The sequence below is a fragment of the Dryas octopetala genome, chromosome 2, assembly GCF_963921425.1.
Source record: "Dryas octopetala chromosome 2, drDryOcto1.1, whole genome shotgun sequence".
Classification (NCBI taxonomy): Eukaryota; Viridiplantae; Streptophyta; class Magnoliopsida; order Rosales; family Rosaceae; genus Dryas; species Dryas octopetala.
This window is the reverse complement of record NC_141367.1, coordinates 11,848,299-11,872,537: the sequence shown is the minus strand read 5'-3', so window position 1 is coordinate 11,872,537 and position 24,239 is coordinate 11,848,299. Positions and strand designations below refer to the sequence as shown.

Here is a 24,239-nt window from a genome sequence, read left to right as displayed (position 1 = left end):
ATCCCCATAACAAATCTCAATCACATGTAGTATATGTATCTGCTTCAATGACCAATTCCAGTTCCACTCTATCAATTCCTCATTAAGTGTTTAATAGTTTGTATGAATGCTTAAGACCCTCAACAACTGAGGAACTCAACTGTACAGAATTCACAAATTACTAAAAAAAAAATGCAGACTTGTAAGTCTCATGCAAACAAAGAATTTAAGAAACATAAGTAATTTCAATCAGATCTCGGTCAAGTCCATAACTTTGCTTCTTTACACATTACATACAAGCTTAACCATTAAAATAAACTAATTTGATTAACTAATAAATAGCTACAGAAAGAAGTAAATTTAATACTTTTAAATGAAACAAAGAAAGAGAAAGAGAACAAATATTTATGGATAAGAAGCACTGATGCTTGAAAAGGCAAGAAAAATTTAGCATAACAATTACCTTCATGGAGAATCCTATATCTAAACCAACACCTCTATAACCTCTCTAACACAAACATATATCAATAAGTCCAATATCCTTAATTTCTAAAATTAAAAGAATTGGTGCTCAAGCATCAGCCATGAAATTCTGCAAACAAACAAAGAAAGCACTGTGAAGTCCCGTATTATCAAACTAAACAAGAACTTTTAGGCTAATAGAAATTTATAGTGTGTATCAACAATTCCTATTATGACCTCAGAAAAATCTAATAAGCTATAAAAAAAGCAGAGAGAGGAGAGGGGCCGGGTGGGGTCGGTGGCAGGGTGGGTGGCTGGGTTGGGGTGGGTCTCGGGTGGTATCTGGTTTTTTTTTGTTTTTTTTTTAAATTTAATTATATGGGTTTTTAATTTTTTAGAAAATTAAGATTAAATACCAAATCCTAATAATTTTTTGGTATAGCATGAAGACCATATAATATTTCAATTGAACTACTAAATTTAAATGTAGTTTTTTAGATTAGATCACAAACATGTTGACTCATTTGATTTGAGCATTTTTCATTTGATATTTTTGTTCTTTATCCCATATATGATGGATGTTAGTTAAAATTTATAAGGTTTTAACAAAATTGCCCTTGAGGCGCCGGCTTTTATATTATCTTGAAAATTTGCTAATGTAGTCTTAACTTCACATTTAGTTGTAACTGTACGACACTCACAACTTCAAATTTAGTTGTGACTGAACGACAGTCACATCTAAGTTGTGAGACAGTCACAATTAAGTTGTGACTTAATTGAATTTTTTTTAGAGAAATTATACTATAATATTGTATAAATAGAGGTCAAAACAATACTTTTACTCAAAATAATACATAGTATAGTAGTGTGAATTGTCTCTTTCAATTTACCAAGACAGTCACAATTAACTGTGACTGGATTGATTTTATTTTAATAAAATATAGTATAAATTAATGTAATATTATTTTTATTTTTTTATTGTAATGGCGTGTGATGTAATATTTGTAAATTCTAATACTTTTTACTTTATTATTTTATTTGACTTTTCAACTAGTATCTAATCTAAAGTATTATTTAATTTTAGTACCTAAACTAAAAAATTATTGAAATTTAGTAGTTAAAATCAATGAACCTTATGCAACTTTTTTTAATTGGGGTACTCAATTGACAAACAGTGTAAAACTGAGGTACTTACGTGTAATTTGCTCTTTTTATTAATTAATTCAATATCTATTTATTTATTTATATTTTTTATGTTGAAGCATTACATCAAACTTTTTTTGGTTGATTATCTTTTTTTTTTTTTTTTTTTTTTTTAGGATCAGTGAATATTAAATTATGTGAGAAGGTTATAACAATTTAAATCCGCTGCAAACTAGTTCAGTTATTACAACCTTATTTGAACTTATGATCTAATCTTTGTTCATAGTGCTTGTCATGTCAGATATTACAAATCCTTCTGCATGATAAGTACAGTGATCAAAGACACAATCTTTTCACTAGATCATAGACAGGTAATTTTGTATTTTAGATGTTCATTGACTCTCTTGAGTAGAGAACAATTCATCTGAGCACTCTAAATGCAGGATTAACATGTTACAATTGACCTATGAGACCAGTTAATTTCTTCTTTAATTTGGTCATAATCCTGCTAGACAAATTGCAGAAAGTATGTCCAAAACAAGGGTTTTCATAGCAGATTGGTAACATGATACAGACCATAGTCATTCCTATTACATGAACAGCATAAATTTGTTTCTTGTAATAAGGAATTAACTGCAGTTTCATGGTATAATACATATATACCTATTATAATCAAACTTTTAGTATCTTTTTGATTTATCCAGTTCTTAATGCAGCAACTATGGGTTTTTCCACCATTGAACCCTTGAATGGACACAATTTCAAGAAGTGGAAGCAAGACATTGAAATTGTGTTAGGTCTCAATGATTTGGACATGGCACTTTGGGAGGAGAAACCAGCTGCAATAACAACAACTAGCACTGCAGATGAAAGGACTGAGTTTAAGAAATGGGAGAAAGCAAATAGAATGGCACTTCAATTCTGATTATGAAAAGGAACATGGTTGACATAGTTAAAGGAGGAATTGATGACAAGGATGATGCAAAGGAGTATCTAGACTCTATTGGAGAAAAATACAAGGAATCCGAGAAGGCTGAGACCAGCAATATGATGGAAGCCTTGACTGGTAAAAAGTTTGACGGACAAGGTAGTGTGAGGGAATACATTATGTCTTTAATAGACATTGCAGCAAAACTCAAAGTTTTGCAGATTCCCATTGCTGATGAATTCCTTGTTCATCAAGTGTTATGTTCACAGCCAAATCAATATGAGCATCTCATTACCATATACAGTGCTCAAAAGGAAAAATGGTCCCTAAATGAGCTAATTGGGATGTGTGTTCAGGAAGAAGAAAGATTTAAGAAAGGAAAAGGGGTAGCAGATATCAATTTCGTATAGAAGGACAACCACAAAGGCATTAATGGAAGAAAAGGTTCAAAATTAACAAGAAATATTTTCAGCAGAAATCAAAAGGCACACCAAACGGTGCTAGCAGTTCCAAATCTACTCCAGATGGTCTTAAGACAGTGAAAACCATCAAGTCTAAGTGCTTTCACTGCCATAAGCCTGGCCATTTCAAGAAAGATTGTTTGAAATGGAAGGCTTGGATGATTAATAAAGGTAACAACCATTGTTTTTACTTGGATTTTAATTTTGTTGCTTCTCCTATTCATTCCTAGTGGATTGACACAAGCTCACACATACATATTGCAAATTCTTTGCTGGGTATCACAAGAAGGAGGACATGCACCAAAGAAGAATGAAGTTAACATTCGAGTGGACAATGAGATGCATGTTGCTGTCAAAGTCATAGGAGCTGTTAGCATTAGTTTAGGAACTGGTTTTGATTTAGTTTTAGATGAAGTTTATGTTGTACCTTCATTAAAAAGGAATTTGGTTTCAGCTGTTCAATTGGTTAGGAAACAATTTGTTATTTCCATTAATTCAAGTGGTTTGGATTTAATTTTTAATTCTTCTGTTGTTGGTACTGCTACACTAATCCATGATCATTGGAAATTACTATGTTTTAATGACACAAAAGAAATAAATCTTTTATCTGCACACAAAAGAGCAAGATCAAATGAGGATTCATCTGTTCTATGGCACAAAAGACTTGCACACATTTTGAAAGAAAGAATGCAAGCTCTTATTAAGGATAATGTCATACCAATCCTTGATTTTTCTGACTTTGGACATAGTATCAAATGCATTAAAGGCAAGACAGCAAGCCTAGTGAATCACCAATGTCAAAAGGGGACAAATTTAGTAAGAAACAGTGCCCTGAAAATGAACAAGAGAAGGAGCTCATGAAAGATAAACCGTATGCATCTTTAGTTGGGTCTGTTATGTATGCTCAACTTTGTACTCAACCTGACTTGGCATTTGCAGTAGGCATGTTAGGGAGATACCAAATCAATCCAAGACAAGCTCATTGGGTTGCATGGAAGAAAGTTCTTAGATACTTGCAGAGAACTAAAGATCATATGTTGGTGTTTAGGAGAATGGAAAATTTGGAATTGGTAGGGTAGTCTGACTCTGATTTTGCAGGATGTGTTGACAGTTTGAAATTGACTACTGGTATGTGTTTATGTTTGGAGATGCTGCTGTTTCCTGGACAAGTGTTAAACAGACTTTAACCACGACGTTCACAATACAGGCTGAATATGTGGCAATCTTTGAGGCAACCATACATGCTATTTGGTTAAAACAATTCATTTTGTAGACCAAGATTGTGAAATCTGTGGAAAATCCTACAAGGATTTATTATGATAATAGTGTAGCAGTAAATTTTTCCAAGAACAGTAAAAGGACATCAAAATCTAAGCATATAGGAACCAAGTTTCTAATGGTTAGAGAGAATGTCAAGACTCTTTTATCAAGACTCTAGATCAGCTAGTAGATCCGTTCACTAAAGCCTTAGCAGTTGGAGTGTTCAAACAGTATGTGTCTAACTTGGGAGTATTAAAATGTTTGGAGGCTGCAGTTTAGTGGGAGTTCTAGACATAGTGTAGGAGTTGTTTTCATTTGATTTCATTTGTTTTGGCCAGTGTGTTTGTTTGCTACAAGTTGGATTTTCATTCACTTTTTCTGCAAGTTGTTTTCAGTTTTAAGAGACAAGTGCCATCAGTTAATCTTAAACCAATTTTATTGCGTTGATTTGAACTATACATATCATGAATTCAGTTTATTAGTTCAATCTCTGACGCATATAGTTTATTTGTTTTAGTTTTCATTTCATTATATGCATATACATTCTGGTATGAGCATGCACACCTATACATTTAATTACATCATGACATTGTCTTCTGTTATGAACAGATAATGCAAATTGCACAATATTTGTACATGCATTTAGAAACCTTGCTAATAAGTTCTAAGAGTTTTTGCACAAGGATTGGCAAACTATACAGTAGGACCAATTTTACAATTTTAGTATTTGAACTGACAAACCTTTTGTAAAATTATTTTAAGTTTTCATACCTTGAAAATGACTGAGGTGAGATATAGTTTAAGCATTAATGATTATGGGGAAAAATTTTCAAACATGACACTTATTTTGGGGTCAATCTTAGTTTAGGACACCAGTTTGGTTTTGTGCTAATTTAGGACACATATCTAGGATTTGTATTAATGTGGAATAATCCATCAACTCTGTTAAGATTTCCGTTAAAATGAAAGATAATTTGGTCATTTTATATTTTAAAAACAAAAAATAATAAAAAAAAACTATAAAAAAATTTTTTTACTACTAAAAAAATCATTAAAAAGTTTAAAACTAAAAAAAGTTAACATTTCAAAAAGATTAAACTTAAAACCCACAAAAATATAAAATTACATAAAAACAAAAAAACAGAAAATGAAAAAAACAAATTACCCAAAGCCAAATCGGGCTGGGCTTGCTGCTGGGAAGGGATCGGGGTGGGAAGGAAGGGGGGAAGAGAGGAGAGTGGGTTTTGGGTTTTAGGTGGGTTTGTGGGTTCTGGGTTTCAGGGGTTTTGGGAGTTCTGGGTTCTGGGTTTCAGGTGGGCTTTGTGGGGTCTGGGTTTTGATGGTGCTGGTGGCAGAGGGTGAGTGGAAAGGGGCGGGGAGAGAGAGTGAGGCATAGAAAGAAGTGAAGGGGTGGGTTTCAGTGGGAAACAGGGGGAGGTCTGGCGATGGGGAGGAGAGGAGAGGGAGCACCTGTGCCTGCTGGAGAGAAAGGGAAGGAGAGGAGAAGGAAAGAGAGAGAGGGGCTCGGGGTGGGGGGAAGAAGAAGAAGAAAAAGAAGAGAAGAGGGGGTGTGAACGGGATGAGGCTGAGAGAGAGGGAGATGGGGTTGAGAAGGTGAGTTCGGGGCTGGGAGGAGCAATGGGGTTGGGTGGAGATGGGATCAAGAGAGGTGAGAGATGACAGTTTTCACAAATCATAAAATTAGTTTTGAATATTTTGATTTATTTTTAGTAGTAACTTTTTTGGTTTTTTTTTTTTTAGTTTTTTTAATTTTTTTTTTAACAGAGTTGACGGATTGTCCTATATTAATACAAATCCTAAATATGTGTTATAAACTAACACAAACTCAAATTGGTGTCCTAAACTAATATTGACCCCAAAATAGGTGTCATGTTTGAAAAATTTTTCCATGATTATGAGTTGCTTAAATTGTAAAATTGCTTGACCTCTTCTCATAGTCTAATGCTTAATGCTGTATCTTGACTAAGTTGATCTAAGTTGTTTGATAGACATTTCCAGCGCAACTAAAGGTTACTTACAGTGTGTGCTGGTGTGATGGTTGATCAATACCAACGTTGGTCCAAGTGGGAGAATGTAAGAATTCGATGGACACAAAACCTTGTTCTGGTAGGAATCAACTACACATCCTAGTACTTAAGATGCAAGTAACAGGAATGCTAATATAAACACCATAAGAAATAGTCTATGTGGACAAAATTGCTATTCGTATTTGACTAGGAATACTTAGATACAGAGTTGCACTATACTACAATCAAGGAATGCTTGAGTAAGTCTTTATATAAAGTTAGAGAAGGATTGAACTAGAGGTACCTTTATGGGAGGACTCTCTAACTCACTGATATATATAAAGCATAGGTCCCTGGCTACATGGCATTCGACGTAACTCTTTTGGTACTCTGCCCCATATCGAGTGAGATTGTGGTGTTGCTGTGTTGGCTAGAAGACTTGTGCATACTGACTTCAAGTTCTCATCTGTTGCCTGCAATGACTGGATCAGGTAAGTGTATTATTCTATACTTGTGTTATACATCACATGGTGATATGTAATACTTGGTGTTTAAGTGGATTGTGTGTGCAATCAGTATGATTAACTTACATTTGCAATTGGTTTTCTTAATTCATATACTTGTACTAAACTTTGTTTTTATATTCATATGCTTCCAATTGGTTTTCTGGGTTTGCTTCAATTCCTGCGAGCCATGATATGGAATATATTCTATAATTATATATGAAATAACTATCCATAACACTGACAATTTTCTAAAATACCCAAAAGTTGGTTTCATAATTTTAAAGACAAAATGTTGGCATTTTTTCAATTTGCTTTAAAGGTAACGCCCATTTTTTTTTTTCTTTCACCAACTAGAATATTTGTTTGAAAACTCAATGGTTTGCCCAGATTTTGTGTTTTTGAAGTCGATGTAGAACTAAGTTAAGTTCATGTAATTTACAAATTTGAGTTTGCATGTTTGTCAAAGATTTTTCATCTTTTGACAAACAAGATAACTAGCCGCAGCCATTTTAGATATATAGTGCTGTAGGCATTTTTTGTTGACCACTTTGTCGACCTTGAGGGTTTTGAGGGGTATTTTTGTTTGAAAATGATCAAAGAGCTATGAAATGTAAGAATTTTCCCACCAAGGCCATAAAAGTAAGTCCCTCTTTAAAAATGGTTATTTAATAAAATTGCCCAAAGAGATAATGATTAGAACACACAGTGCATCACTAGTAACATGTAAAAAATAAGAGTATGTTAATATACAGGTATTGGCATCTAATTTTATTAACCAAATCCACTTAAAGCCTCATTCTTCTTTTGTGGGTCAACTACCACAAACTCATTCTTCATTTGCGGACATCACACCACCATTGATCCCCGCGCCACAGAAACCCTATCTACCCTGCGTATTGTATTGACGAAAATAGACATAACAAAAACATAGCATGCAGACACCTTCCAAAATACCAGCATCAACGTATCACCAAAGAACGGAAACTGAAATTGCAAGTTCGCAACTCCAATAAACAGCAGTTTCACTTGCAGTTAGTAACTGCAACTGCAAGTCTGCAACTCCAATAAACTGCACTTTCTGCAATTTCAGTTCACTTGCAGTTTCAGAAACTGCAGTTTCTGAAGTTTCAGTTCACTTGCAGTTTCTGCAGTTTCAGTTCCCTTGCAGTTCCAGAAACTGCAGAAAACCGCAGTTTCAGAAACTGAACTAAAACAAAAAAAAAATCAAGAACCTACTGCTGATAAGGAAGGCACGAGGGTGGAGTTGGCTTCCTCAATAACTTTTTAGGCGTTGTTATAGTGAGGAACTTGGCTTGTTTTTCGGCAACATCGCGACAAGGCCGGGATCAGAGTCAGCATCGAGGCTCCGATCGGGTCTGGGGGTTGCTGGGTGTTCCGAGCTCACAAGGATGAAGAGGGAAGATAGAGGAACTCAGGGGTGGTCCTCTCGTCGCCATCCATGGCCGGATGCACACACACGCCGTTGAAGAAAGTTGCAGCGAGGGAGAGCAAGAGAGAACACAGAGAGAGCGCGCTTGGGGAGAGAGAAAGAAAGTGATGAAAGAGAAAATAAATTTCATAAATGAGGGAGAGAGAGACATTAATTCAACATTCTTTATTATTAAATTATTAAATATTGTATGTTTGAAGTCAAAGACAACTAATAAATTTTCCACCCAGAAACAATAAGGCAACATGGCACGTGAATGGATTAGACAGAATGGTATGACCATCTGCTATGTGACTAATACTTACAAAAGTCTCTTTATTGTTAAATTTGAACAATAGGTGTAACAGTGGTTAAATAAAATGTTTGTTATGTATCCTAAAGTAATTAATTCAAAAAATAATCATGTAAGTTACTATTTTTTTTAACGCAATTGTGGGTTGTAATCGACAAATTACAACAGGCAGATAGATCAATTATTGTGGGAAAATTTGTACATATGTGAATTTGTAATATTCTGGTGCGCCCTTATTTAGGGGACATTATTTCTCTTCTGGTGCGCCATTATACTCCATACTCCATTATACTTCTTTATTTGGTTACGCGTTTGTCCATAGACCATAGCCCACGCGCCTAATAATGCATATAGATCAATTATTGTGGTGAAGCGCCCCTCAAAACTCTGACTTTTTTACCAAAAAAGAACAATGACCAGCTTTTAATGAATAAAGAAGAACGTACAAAAGGCTATGGCTCTATCTAGACCTAAAACAATCTTGTAAATAAAGCTATTTGTATTTAAATCGACAAATTTATATATTAAACGGCCTGGTGAATTTTCAGATGCCAGTTCTGGTTTTGTACCTAGAGTAGCAAACGGGGTTGCTTATTCTCTTGCTCGTTTTACTCTTTAGTGTGAGAGTGTTTCTATTTCGGAGAGCAGTGTCCTTGTAAGGCTTCACAGCTGCATATTGATTGTACTTACTGTTTAATATCTATTCAATGAAGTTTATCTCAATAAAAAAACAAAAAGGGTTAATTACAAAAGTTTCTTTCGGACTAAAAAAAAAGAAAAGATATTTAACCGTTTATACTAAATTCTAGACACTTTACCTCTACAAATTAACTTAATTCTTTTAAATACTTTACCCTAAAACGGTTAAAATATTAATTTATCGATCCATTACTTTTGCAAACGTTGGCACCACGTAGTTATGCCTATGGGCATTTTCAGGTTATCATAAATTGAATCCAAAAATGACATCAGGCAGAAGGTTATTTGGTGCCAATATGGTGCCACATGTGCATAACTAATAGATGAATTGATTTTTTTTTAATGGTTTTTAGGTAAAGTGTTTAATATATAAATTTGAGTTAGAGGGATAAAGTGTCAAAAATTAACTATAAAAAAGAGTCAATTGATCAAATATACATGAATGAGATTAACCTCTATTAAAATATATTATGACACAAAAAATGGTTAGTTGATATCATACGAATAACAGTAGTCTTTTTTTAATATTCAACTTCCTACATGTTAGTTAAGTGACCAAGTTTATGAATATATGAATTTTCTATTATATATGATTTTGCATATATGATTCAACGCTAAACATGCATTTATTACAAATTCAACGGTATATTTGATTGTACACAATCAAAAAATATTATGAACGTATTTTTTTTTTTTCCTCACACTTTTAGATCTATAATACCTGATCAAAATCAAACAAAAATAAGTAAAAAAGACAAAAGGCAGAATATCTGTATCCACTGATAAAAAAAAAAAAAAAAAGAAGTTGTACATGCAAGCTGTTGTACCTAAAATTGCAACGAAACAGCCTCGCTCGTCACTAAGTGCGAGGTCTGTCATCCTCATTTGCTGAGAAATGGCAACCAAAGACAAGGAAATTCCCTCCTCCACCCACTCACGTTAACCATGCTAGCAAACGACTCCGTTTCATTTCTTTATATATTTTTTGGCCTATAAGTTAGTCGTAACTAGAAATGATTAATTAGTAAGTCAAGTTCATTATCAAGTCAAGTCTACACCATCAAGTCGATCGTTTTTTTTTTTTCTCCTTTCTTTCTGGGTCCTGAGTTCCATTATCAAGTCAATGATCGATCCAATCCTAGCAGCCACGAAATTTACAATGCAAACTTCCACAACCACCTACCCCAATATATAAATCAACAAATTAAATTGTGTTGTGGGGCCATCCATTCCCTCGCTTTAGTCTCGTCAGCATTCAAGGATGTATGACATTGCAATATGTAGTTCACGTAAAATTATTGAAAACTTTTAATTTTCATGTACCAAATTGAAAAAGTCATAATTTGTGTAGGTTAATGTAATTGAGCCTATACACATTTTAGGGTCGTTAGATTGTAGATTGTAGGGTTTGACAATTAAAATTGTTGGTCTAAAGGACAACCAGTCAAGTAATTAGTTGAGCTAAAGACCAAAATTCAAATAAAGACCAACTCAATGCATCTGTAAAAAAAAAAAAATCAATGTATCGGTAAAAATATAATAAGTGCATCTGCGAAATCGATCAATGCATTTGTGCAAAAAAGCCAGTGCATCTGTAAAAATATAACAAGCGCATCTACGAAATCAATGCATCCATAAAAATACAATAAGTGCATCTATAAAACATCTAGAAACTGTCCTTTAAATTAAAATTATTATTTAAATAGCTGCAAGACGGTTTTTAAGTTAGGGTCCTTTACATCAAGTTTACTAGTGGTTTGATACTAGAAAATAATTTACTATTCTTTTTATGTACTTAATTAAGTTATAGATAACAAATTAGGTAACATATTTATTATGTACCTGAGTTTATGTGTTATAGTTCCACAATTAATGACCAATTTTTTTCTTTGAATGGATTTAATGACCAATTATTTACTTGTATGCATATGTGTCAAGACTTTGGTGATATAAACATTTAAAATTAGAAAAAAATGCATAAAATAATCACAAAATCTCTATTTTTTATCCATATTTATCTTAAGAGAAAACAAATGAGTATAAAGAAAATAAGGAATAAAACATAAAGATCTAAATCAAAATTAAGGTCAATGGACATAAATAAATAAAAGAAAAATAACAGAATAATCTAATAGGGCAAACTTGTTGGACTTAAATTAATTTAGAAATCCCAAAACAAAATGAATTTTTTCAAAAATTTTAGTTTTTTAAATGTTACAAAAAATAAATGATAAAAATATCATAAAGAAAAACTCAGCCAATAACAAAAAAGAGGCACCTAATAAAGATTAGCAAAAGCTAAGTTTTTTAAAAGGAAAATTTTTATTTATAACAAGGGTTCTTTACTGGACACATACTCCCACACATGTACATAATATTCTCATGGCAACTGTGGCAATCCAAAATTGTGATATGCTAGAGGGCAAACCATCCAGTCGACAAAAATATGAGAATGACAGTAAATCGGTTTAAAGTTAAATGTAGAATGTCACCGATGGGCGCGCACTAGGTCAATCAGCAAAAAACTAAAGAAGACGGATAACCGAGCCAATGGTGCCAATGATCAAAAGAAGTTTCTACCAAAGCTTGAGGTGACGGAAGAGTAATAATGGGATAGAGACCATCCTTACATAGGCCCTGAAAAAAAATTGTACCAGAGTTAAGGTCTGAAATATGAAAACTAGATGGATCAAACACAAAACGAACATTCTTATCACGCATAGATTGAGCTAGACAACAGGTTTTTTGTTAATTAATTGAAGTAGCAAACACACAAAAGAAACGTAAAAGATATTTGCAGAACTTCAACTTAACTTGATTACGATTAAAATGATTACACTTAAATGAAATCAAAAATAACAAACTGAACTAGAAAATAGCAGAGACTACTGCATGACTAATTAATGAACATGTTCTGCCACTAACCAACTAAACAACTAAGTCCCTAAAGAATAGGACTTCCACAACGTCCACTACATAAACCAGATAAACATAGAATAATTAATAATAATATTTATTCTCAACACCCTCCCTTAAACCGAATGTTCATACAATCAGTTTAAAGGAAAAACTTTAGTTCCTCATCGATGGCAGCAATCACTTCAAGGAACCAACTCCCAACAATTTCCTTAGCTTTACAAAAACAGGCAACTTGAGAGGCTTAGTGAATATGTCTGCCACCTGATCCTCACTTCTGTAATAAATCAAGTCAATAACACCATCTTTGCAAAGATCACGCAAGAAATAATATCTCACATCAATATGCTTGCTTCTGCCATGAAAAACAAGATTTCTTGAGAGTTTGAGTGCTGAACTATTGTCACAAAAGATTGGAATAGAGTCCTCTTGATAGCAATGTAGTTCTTCGAACATTCTCTTCAGCCAAATGGCTTGGCATGCACAAAAAGATGCTGCAACAAACTCTGCTTCAGTTGAAGATAGAGTGACAATCTGTTGTTTTTTAGATGACCATGATACAGCTCCTTCTCCCATCATGAAAACATATCCAGAAGTACTTCTTCTATCATCCAAGTCTCCAGCATAATCACTATTTGTAAATCCAATTAGTTCAGATTCCTCTCCTTTCTTGTACAAAATTCCCAAATCAGTTGTACCTTTCAAATAACGCAGGATTCTCTTTGCAACAAGCAGATGTAACTCAGTTGGGTTTTCCATGTATCTGCTAATAAGACTCATGGAATGCATCATATCCGGTCTTGTTGCAGTTAAATACATAAGGCTGCCCACAATTTGCTTGTAAAGAGTGCTATTAATCTTCTTTCCTCCAGGATTCTTCATAAGCTTTAATCCAAATTCAGTTCGAGTAGCAACTGAGTTGCAATTCTTCATTTCAAATATGTCCAAAATCATATGAGCATATTTCTTCTGACAAATAAAGATACCTGCATCAGATTGCAGCACTTCAATGCCAAGGAAATAATGCATCAATCCAAGATCAGTCATATCAAACTCGTTCATCATGGATCGCTTAAACTCATCAATCATAGTCTCATAATTTCCTGTATAGATCAAGTCATCAACGTATAAGCACACAATAAGAAATTTCCCTGCATCACTAGATTTAGTAAATAATGTATGCTCATATGGACATTTTTGAAAGTCTTCTCTAGCAAAGTAAGCATCAATACGATTGTACCAAGCCCGAGGTGCTTGTTTCAGTCCATATAATGCCTTCTTCAACCTGTAAACCTTTTTCTCATTTCCTTGCTGTGCATATCCAGGCAGCTGCTCAACATATACTTGTTCTTCTAAGTCACCATGCACGAACGCGGACTTCACATCAAATTGATAAACATGCCATGATTTTTGTGCAGCCATAGAGAGCACTAACCGAATTGTATCTAGCCTTGCAACTGGAGCAAACACCTCCGTATAATCAACTCCAAACTCTTACTTGTAGCCTTTTGCCACTGAACGAGACTTGTTCTTGTCTATCACACCCTTTTCATTTAATTTGGTTTTAAAAACCCATTTCACACCAATCTTCTTTTGCCCCTTTGGAAGGTCTGTCAGCTCCCATATGTCATTTTTTTCAATGGACTTGATCTCTGCATCCATGGCTTTTTGCCACTTCAGATCTTTCACAGCTTCTTGAAAACTAATAGGGTCACAATCTGAGAACAAGGCAAAATGAGCAATAGTATCATCATCATCATCAGTTAGTTCATCTCCACTTACATAATCCATCATCCAGGCTGATCTCTTCCTTGTACGTTGATCTCTTGCACTAGATGGCTGGGCTGCTTGTGGTACAACTTTTGAAGAAGTTGATGAGTTTGTGCCACATGAATGGAAACTTGCTGCTGGTGTATGGAAACTTGCTGCTGCTGGTCAGTCTCTTTGTCTGCTTCTTCTTCATCAAAATTTACTGGAATTTGCTGTTGCGGTGACCCAATTTCACTCCAATTCCACGTGTTCCCCTCATCAAAAATCACATCACGACTAGTGACAATCTTTGTGGTAAGAGGGTTGAACAGTTTGTAAGCTTTAGAATGCTCACTAACTCCTAGGAAAACACATTTTTCACCTTTGTTGTCTAGTTTCTTCCTTTTCTCATCAGGTACGTGTGCATATGCAATGCACCCAAAAATCCTGAAGTGATCCATAGCTGGTTTTCATCTACTCCATGCTTCTTCTATTGTCATATTTTGAACAAAAAGAGTGGGACTCATGTTCAATACATGAATGCTCCAATTCACCGCCTCAGGCCAAAAACTTTTTAGAACTCTTCCTTTCACCAGAAAGCTTTCAACCATGTTGAGAATGGTTCTATTTTTCCTCTCCGATACACCCTTTTGCTGAGGAGTATAGGCTGTTGTAAGTTGCCTACGGATACCATGTTCATCACAAAAAATGTCGAATTCTTGTGAACAAAACTCTCCACCACGATCCGTACGAAGTGTCTTAATGGTTCTCCCAATCTCATTTTTGACTTGAGCTTTGAAACTTTTAAATGCTTTAAAAGTTTCAGATTTCTTCTGCAAAAAATACACCCAGGTTTTCCGGCTAAAATCATCGGTAAAAGAAATAAAGTATTTCTTTTTACCATTAGATACCGGGGTAATAGGACCACATAAATCAGAGTGGATTAGGTCCAGCGGCTGATGAGCTCTCTATGCATTTTGGGAAAATGATCTCGATGCTGCTTGCTAAAAGCACACTCTTCACATACTTTGGAGGGAGGAGTGATCATAGGAAGACCAGTCACCAGTTGCTTCTGAAAAAGTGTCTTCAACCCATTAAAATGTAGATGACCATAGCGAAAATGCCATAGCCATGTTGGAATATGCACTTTGGCCGTCAAACAAGCTTGAACACATTGAATTTGCAGCGGAAACAGCCTGTTGGTTGTCATTTCGACATGGGCAAGTGCTCCTCTTGCTGGATCATGAATTTGGCAGACACCATTCTTGATTGTAATCACATATCCTTTTTTTTGTAATTGGCCAACACTTAACAAATTAGTTTTCAAATCAGGAACATAGAAAGCATTTGAAATAGTTTCAATATTTCCATCCTTGGTTCTAATTTGAATATCACTTTTTCCCATAACGTTCACTGTGGAATTATCACCAAAACTCACAGATGTACGAAAAATTTCATTTAAATGAGAAAAAGATGACTTACTACCACACATATGGCTGCTACAGCCTGTATCAACATACCATAGCTTTGATTCAAATTTCTCCTTGACATGACATACCATCAAAAGTGTTTCTTCTTCCTTCTTTTCTGCAAAATTCGACTTTTCCCCCTTTTATCTATCTTTGGGCAGTTTAGTGTAACATTCAGAACGATAATGACCGAAATTGTGGCACCTGAAACACTCGATGTTGGATTTGTCATATTGTTGTCTTCGTCCTCTCCCTATACTTGGAAAGTTTGAGGCGTGATGATCATCTAACTTCTCAATAGATGCACCATTTTTCCGGTTTCCATCTTGGTTACCTCGTCCTCCTCGTCCTCTACCTCTGCCACGTCCTCTTGCTTTTGAACCTGAGAATTCAGCATGACTGATTATTCCTCCTGCAGGAGCTGAAGCTTTTAACGCTTGATCTTCTGTGGTGCTTCTGTTCAGCTTTTGCTCATGGACCAATAATGAACTCTGTAGCTCATCAATTGACATTTCATCAATGTCATTTTCTTCTTCGATCGAGCAAACAACATAATCAATTTTGTGGTCATCGAACACAAAATCTTCTCAACAATGGAACTATATATCTTCTATTTTGTCACCATGAGTTCGCATTTTATTTGCAATTCCCATGGTTATTGCAAAGTAATCAATGACAGACTCTCCAGATTTCATTTGCAGGGTTTCAAAATCCCTCCTCAAGGCTTGAAGCTGTTGACGCTTCACCCTCTCTGAGCCTTGATACTTTCTCTTCATATATTGAATCTCAAATTTGTTTGGAAGTGTTCTTCTGAAGAATGGTCTCTAGAATTGAGCGATCTATGGCCTGGAACAAATAGTTTTTCACCTTCAGATCCTTTAGCCTCTGTTCTTCTAGTTTCTTTTGTTGGGCTTCTGTCAGCACCACTCCATCTGCTGGTTCCTCAAACCCAGTTTCCACCAAAATCCAATACTCTTTTGATCTAAAATTCTCCATCAGCATACTCCAAGGATCATAATGACCAACAAAACGAGGTATGACAAGCTGCACAAAATTTTCTTGAGCCTTGTCGAACGCCATAGACTTTGCTTCTGCAAGTAAAGAACAAACTTTTGCTATTTTTGAAGATTCTCTTAGTCAGTCCTAGTGGGGGCTCTGATACCAAATGTTAATTAATTGAAGTAGCAAACACACAAAAGAAACGTACAAGATATTTGCAGAACTTCAACTTCACTTGATTACGATTAAAATGATTACACTTAAATGAAATCAAAAATAATAAACTGAACTAGAAAATAGCAGAGACTACTGCATGACTAATGAACATGTTCTGCCACTAACCAACTAAACAACTAAGTCCCTAAAGAATAGGACTTCTACAACGTCCACTACATAAACCAGATAAACATAGAATAATTAATAATAATCTTTATTCTCAACATTTTTATGGAGAGAAGGAACATGGAAGAAATTATGAAGATGAGAAATACGAGAATTAAGAGTGTAATAATTATATCAATGCAATAGTTTACATTCCGTAATTTAACAGTTGACATCTCATATAGCAATTAGTAAGCAATCGAATGTCAATTGGAAATCAAATGCCAATTGGAAATCAAACTCCAGTTCAGATTACTTACTGTGCGTAAGTGTCTTGAATTAGTGTAACCACCTCGATGTTACGGCCTCGACGTGCAGTAATCAACCCAGCTGCTGTGGAACGCAAATCACAACTTCTGTGCACGTTCTTGTGTCTCCCAGGTAAGGGAATTGCTATGAAAGTCAGATCCCAAGATTTCCACGATCCCAAAGCTCCCAGACTCTTTTGGTGAATTGTCTAAGGTCAAGTTACTGAAGAGTATATGCACGAGTGTTTATATATAAGTCTACCATCAGACTTTCTCTTTTTCTTGTGGTTTCCTAGAGAGAGTTATCAGAAGTGTGGTGAGATTGGGTCTCTGTTTGAATTCAAATTCAAAGACCACAATCCCCATCTGCCATCCTTATCTCTTAACTGAGATATGAGTTTTATCCAATCAGCAGAGATAAGATAGTATCCACCCCAAGTGGGTGGATAATTATTGAAATTACATGAAGTTAATTTCAGATAATTGTAACAAAGAGTAATGGGTACCGTACCAGTGTGAGCTATGTTAAGAGTTTCATTGTTTCCAAACAAAAGTATTACCATTATATGGATATGCTTGCTGGAATGAGGAAGGGTTAGCCATGCATGTGATGTGTGGCTCCTGAATCCAGAATCCAAGTGTTGGGGTCTGGGTATTGAGCCAATTGTAAGCCCACAAAAGGTCGAGAATAAGAGTCGGGGCCTGCAGATCGATGAGGACAAGTTGCAGCACCATGAGCAGTGGTGGAACAGGTTGGACACCATTGAGTGGGTGGAGGATCGAGAAGACCTTGATAACTAGTGAGGCGATACATGAGCTGCATGGTCGGATAAGAAGTTACGGCAGTGAAGGCTAATATGGAGCAAAAGAAAAGAATGGCGTCTGCTGTTGGGACTGCCAGCCACAGTGGTCTCTGTTGAATTCTAGCTCTGTAATTGTAAGGGAATTAAAAAATGGAAGAAAAATGGAATGAAGAGAAAGCAGAATTTTCGTGGGACACCAGTAGTGCCTCTCACTGTATATTCATCATTGTATATCATTTATGCGTAATAACAAAGCTTTGTAGATGTTTCAACCAAAAAGGTGTGAGGCTATGACCTCACTACATCCACACATTTAATAGCCTATTAGACATTGACATCTGTTAACTCATTTATTAAAAGCTAACAAACTTAACACACCTACCAACTCATTAACACTTCTAATTATCAGACAAATGCCTTAATTAATCTCAACACTCCCTTCTAAGGCTTTGGCTGATTGAACTCCAAGCATGTTTCTCAAATAGTTGAACCTGTCCTTTGCTAAGGCCTTGGTGAAGATATCTGCAATCTGATCCTCACTCTTACAGTACAACAAGTCAATCACACCATCTTGTATAGCATTTCGAATAAAATGGAACTTCCTCTTTATGTGCTTGGATCTTTGATGAAAAACAGGGTTCTTGGACATAGCAATGGCTGATGTGTTGTCACACATTAAAGTGGTTGGTTCCACCAGCTCCTCCCCAAAGTCTTGTAACACAAATCTAAGCCAGATTGCTTGAGTTGTGGCTTCAGATGCACTCATGTATTCTGCCTCAGCTGTGGAAAGTGCTACACTCTGTTGTTTTACAGAAGCCCAAGAGAATGCTCCACTTCCAAAAGAAAAAGCATACCCTGAAGTAGATTTCATATCAACTTCATCTCTACTCCAGTCACTATCACAGTAACCAATTAGAATAGCTGAGTCTCCTTTCTTGTATTGAATTCCATAATCAATGGTTCCCTGGATATATCTCAGCACCCTCTTGGCTGTTCCAAGGTGTTTGACAGATGGACAATGCATAAACCTTGCAAGAAGGCTTGCAGCAAACATTATATCTGGCCTTGTTGCAGTTAAGTATAGGAGACTGCCAACAATTTTTCTGAATTGTTCCTCATCTGCAACTCTACTTCCATCATTTTTCCTCAGCTTGTCAGTTGTTGCAAGTGGTGTAGATACAGGTTTACAATCCTTCAGTCCAAATTTCTCAAGTAAACTCAGAGCATATTTCCTTTGATGTATGAAAATACTCCCTTCTTGCTGGATTACCCCCATTCCAAGGAAATGATGCAATAAACCAAGGTCTATCATCTCATACTTCTTCATCATCTCACATTTGAACTCTTCAATCATTCTATCACAACTTCCTGTATATACTATGTCATCTACATAAATAGACACAATGAGTGTCCTTTGGCCTTCCTTGTTCTTCACATATAGAGTGGCTTCACTAGGACTCTTCTCAAAACCACACTGCAACAGATATGCATTAATATTCCCATACCAAGCCCTTGGGGCTTGCTTCAGGCCATAGAGTGCCTTTTTCAGTTTATACACTTTGTGCTCTTGGTTTTCAACTATAAATCCATCAGGCTGGTCAACATACCCTTCTTCTTCAAGAACTCCATTTAGAAATGCTGACTTAACATCAAGTTGATACATCTTCCAACCTCTTTTAGCTGCCAATGCAATCAGTGTCCTTATTGTATCCAATCTGGCCACAGGAGCAAATGTCTCATTAAAATCGATCCACTCCTGGCTTTTGAGTGTAGCCTTTAGCTACCAACCTTGCTTTGTGCTTCTGAATAGTGCCATTAAGGTTGAGTTCAGTCTTATAGATCCATTTCACACCAACAATAGGTTTATTACTTGGCCTATCAACCAATTCCCATGTTTGGTTCTTTTCAATCATCATAATCTCATCATTCATGGCCTTCTGCCATACTTGATCCTTAGCAGCCTCAGAATAATTTCCTGGCTCTACAACACTAAGTTTACAATGTGCAAACACTTCATTCAAACTCTTCCACTTCTTTGGAGTGTAGTCGAAAGTATCTGCCAACACGATCTCACCGTCGGTTTTAAGAGTTGAAGGATCAACATCTTGATATGCCTCATCCTCAATCCTCATATTATGTGAACTTGAACAAGATCCAGGTGTGTTGGATGTATCACAGGAATTTTGTGCAGTCTGAACAGGAGAAGCAAGCACAAATTCATTTCCAATATCATTAACTTCATCTTCATTATCCCAAGGTACAGATATATGAACTGTTTCCTTGGTTTCCCAATTCCATATACCAGATTCTTCAAATATAACACTTCTTGAAACAATGACTTTGTTGCTTTTCAAATCAAAAACCCTGTACCCCTTCTCTCTTGTTCCATAACCCACAAATACTCCTTTCTGGTCTGTTTCATCCAGCTTGTGCCTTTGTTGAGATGAGATATGTGTATAACACACAGACCCAAAAATCCTCAAATGCTTTACACCTGGTTTTCTCCCACTAAATTCCTCAAATGGAGTCTTGTTCTTCAAAGCACGAGTAGGACACCTGTTCAATAAATATACTGCAGTATTAACTGCCTCACCCCAAAACTGCAGTGGCATCTTCTTTTCATGTAGCATTGTTCTTGCCATTTCCACAATAGTCCTATTCTTCCTTTCTGCAGTACCATTTTGCTGTGGTGAGTATGCAACAGTGAGTTGCTTCTCAATTCCAACATCTTCACAGAATTTTTCAAACTCAAGTGAAGTGTATTCACCCCCTCTGTCACTCCTAAGCCTCTTCAATTTGAAACCACATTGCAATTCCACCATTGCTTTAAATTTCTTAAACACAGTGAACACATCTGACTTGTACTTCAGAAAATACACACAACATATCCTGGTTTTATCATCAATGAAGGTAAGAAAATATATGTTACCTCCAAGAGTTTCAGTCATTGGTCCACAAACATCTGTGTGAACCAATTCCAAAGGATCTGTAGCTCTGCTAACTTTGCCTTTGTCAAATGCTTCCCTGTGAGCTTTTCCAGTAGCACACCGTTCACACACATGTTCACCTCCAGTAAGTTTTGGCAGCCCAAGCACCATTTCTTTGTCCTGTAACATCTGCAGGCTTTCAAAATTTAGATGCCCAAACCTTTTGTGCCATTTCCAGGAGGATCCAACAACTGTGACTCTGTTGGCCATCACTGGATTTACACTTTTAAATGAAAATGGAAAACACCTATTTCCTCTCATTTGTACTGTAACAATATGTTCCTGCATGCTCCTATCTCCATATATGCAGGCCATAAAGTTTCCAAACACCAGCCACTATCCATGCTCAATCATTTGGCCTACACTGAGTAAATTTTCATCCAACCCAGGTACTATCATAACTTCTGAGATGTACCTAATGCCTCCTCTTGTCTTAACAGGTAAAGTTCCATTCCCTGTTGATTCCACAAGGTCACCAGTTCCCATTTTCACCCTGCACTTCACACTTCGATCAATATTGATAAGAAGGGATTCATAACTGGTCATGTGGTTGCTGTAGCCACTGTCCAGATACCATACGTCTTGATCCTTTTCAACTGATGCCTTGTGACAGGCATAAAACATGGTGGTAGTCTCTTGAACTTGATTGGCATAGTTCACAACCTGTCCTTTCCTGTTAGGTTGATGACAATCCTTCATCATATGCCCAAACTTATCACAGTTATGGCATTTAACTTTCCCTTTGAACCAGCATTCACCATAGTGAGTTTTATCACACACTTTACACTTTGGTTTTCCAACATCATTTCCATTTCCCTGTTTCATATTTGTCTGAGGCTTGTTTTCCCACTTCTTGGGTTTATTTTTCCAATTCTTCTGATTTCGTTTTCCTCCATCATAACCACAGTTCCTAGTTTGATTATTTTGACTCTTTGGTGTAACACTCATGCTTGCAAAAGCCTTCTCAGAGTGCTCAACCTCTTCTTCATGTCTATTCACCCTCAGCTCATAGCTCTTCAGTGAACCAACAATCTCATGTACAGACAGTATTTAAATCAGAAGTCCTCTCAAGAACCATACAAATAGGATCATAGACCTTAGTTAAGCTAATTAGCACTTTCTGTACCATTCTCTGATGACCCAAAATTTCACCATACTTCTCCATCTGATTAGTTAAATCAAAAAATCTAGAGAAGTATTCAGCTAGAGACTCATTCTCTCTTATTCTCATGTACTCAAATTCACGACGCAAGCTTTGTAGCTTCACTGACCTTGCCTGCTCGTCTCCATGGTATTCCTCTTGAAGCAGATCCCAGGCACCTTTGGTTGTGTCCTGGTTTACAATTCTAGAGAAAATCTCCTTCGAAACAGCTCCTTGGATAATACCAAGAGCTTTGGCATCTTTCATCATCTGTTCTTCAAGGTAAGCATCTATTTCTTCATCAACATCAGTACCAACAGATTCACTATCTATCTTCAATTTCTCCTTCTTCTTCTTTGATTCTGGAATTGAGATCCCTTTGTCAACCAGCTTCCAAATTCCATAGGACTTGAAGATGGTGACCATCTGCACCTTCCAGAACTCAAATTCTGTGCCATCGAAGATGGGAGCCCGTAGCTCACCACTTCCAGATCCTGCCATGGCTGGATTGAGAGCTTTCTCGTTGGATTTCTCTCACACCTCACACAATAAGCAACGCCCAGTTCAAGATCCGAGCCTATAGCTCTGATACCATGTTGAATTCTAGCTCTGTAATTGTAAGGGAATTAAAAAATGGAAGAAAAATGGAATGAAGAGAAAGCAGAATTTTCGTGGGACACCAGTAGTGCCTCTCACTGTATATTCATCATTGTATATCAGTTATGCGTAATAACAAAGCTTTGTAGATGTTTCAACCAAAAAGGTGTGAGGCTATGACCTCACTACATCCACACATTTAATAGCCTATTAGACATTGACATCTGTTAACTCATTTATTAAAAGCTAACAAACTTAACACACCTACCAACTCATTAACACTTCTAATTATCAGACAAATGCCTTAATTAATCTCAACACCTTGTCTGCGACCACCACTATCGCCGCGCCTGCCCCTGCCACGACTACCACCTCATCCACCACCATCGTAACCTCGACCAGATGGAGTATTCTGTTGATAACCAAAATAATGAACTTGATGAGTAGAAGCAAGCGGTGGATAGTTCAATAGTGTAGTGACCAACATGTTCAATAGTGCGAAATGAGAAGAGTTTTGTAACGAAGGCAGTCGGAGTTGAACTCGCATCAAAGGAAGGCCGAAAAAGTTGGGCGAGCTTCAAATGAAAAAAGATGCGACCAGAGGTCCAAAAAAGAAGGCAGCGGTGGAGATTTCAATAGTGTAGTGACCAACATGTTGCAATCTGAGCCCAAACCACGAAGAACAGCTGAGAGCAAATCGTTGTTGGAAATCAGATCATTAATAGATGTAACAGAATCAGCAAGATGTTTGTCCTCATGTATATAGTCAGAGATAGCCTTAGAGCCCTTTTGAATAGCCAAGAGTTGAAAGCAGATATTAGCAGAGTTGCTGATTGATCGTTGAGCAAAGTGTTGGCAAAGGTTCCCACACAGCCCGAGAGGTGTTGTGTCCCACAGTAAGAGCAAGAATACTTTCAGAGAGAGTAGAGGTTATATAACTGGGAACAAGTTGATCTTGTTGGTACCAGCGAAGATACGCAGGATTTGGTGTTGGAAGAGTCTCGTCCGGTTTGAGAGAGAACCATCGGCATACTTCCAAAGATCATGTCCCACCAAAAAGGGGCGCATAAGACTGACCCAAAGAAGATAGTTGGAGTTTGTGAGACGGAAAAAGTAAGCAATATTCGAGCCTGGGAGAGAGGAAGGCGCGGTGGAGGCTTCTTCCGACATGATGAATGAGAGGGGAAGACGTCGGAAAAGAGAAGAAGAGAATCTAGGGTTTCAAGAGAGGGTGAAAAAGAACCTAACCTACTCTGATACCATGTGAGTTTTGGTATAATTGATTGATCTTCTCATTAACAATAATCATATTTATACGTACAAGTACAAGAGTGGCCCAATAGCTTAGGAGCATAAGTAAACCAAGTGTTACAAGAGTTTAGGCCTATATATATACCCAAAAGCTATCTAATAATTACAATTAAAAATATATGCTAACGATCACATGTTATGACCGTTCAAATTTTACTGAAATGTACTAATTGTACATTATAACCTAATGCTCATGTATGAGTTACACAATTAGAAAAATATAAAGGACGAACGCTACGAGTTGAAAAAATATTGGACGCATATGAGTAAAAGCACTTATAAACTTATCAAAACCAACTTTGAAAAGCAAACCTTCCAAAACAGTTGAAACTGAATATATAGAGTGGAATATATAAAAAAAAAATGTTCATACATTTTTTAAAAGGATTTAAAAATGACTTTAATTGCATATGCATGAAGTATACATGTTT

The 24,239-nt window shown here is 36.3% G+C and overlaps 1 protein-coding gene across 1 annotated transcript; it reads right to left on the bottom strand.

Annotated features, from left to right (window-relative positions):
- Positions 1-21,095: 21,095 nt before the first annotated feature.
- LOC147293119 (uncharacterized) lies at positions 21,096-22,401 on the bottom strand. Its single transcript, XM_086231008.1, has 2 exons — positions 21,886-22,401; positions 21,096-21,773 (listed from the first exon to the last, which is right to left on the bottom strand). The coding sequence occupies exons 1-2, from the start codon at positions 22,399-22,401 to the stop codon at positions 21,096-21,098; spliced, it is 1,194 nt and encodes a 397-aa protein (XP_086087134.1).
- Between the last annotated feature and the right edge of the window lie 1,838 nt (positions 22,402-24,239).

Coding starts and splice junctions, on each gene's coding strand:
- LOC147293119 (XM_086231008.1), bottom strand. CDS start 22,401: ATGGCAGGATCTGGAAGTGGTGAGCTACGGGCTCCCATCTTCGATGGC. Junction 21,774..21,885: donor TTTTGGGTCATCAGAGAATG/GTACAGAAAGTG, acceptor GGTTCACTGAAG/AGCTATGAGCTGAGGGTGAA.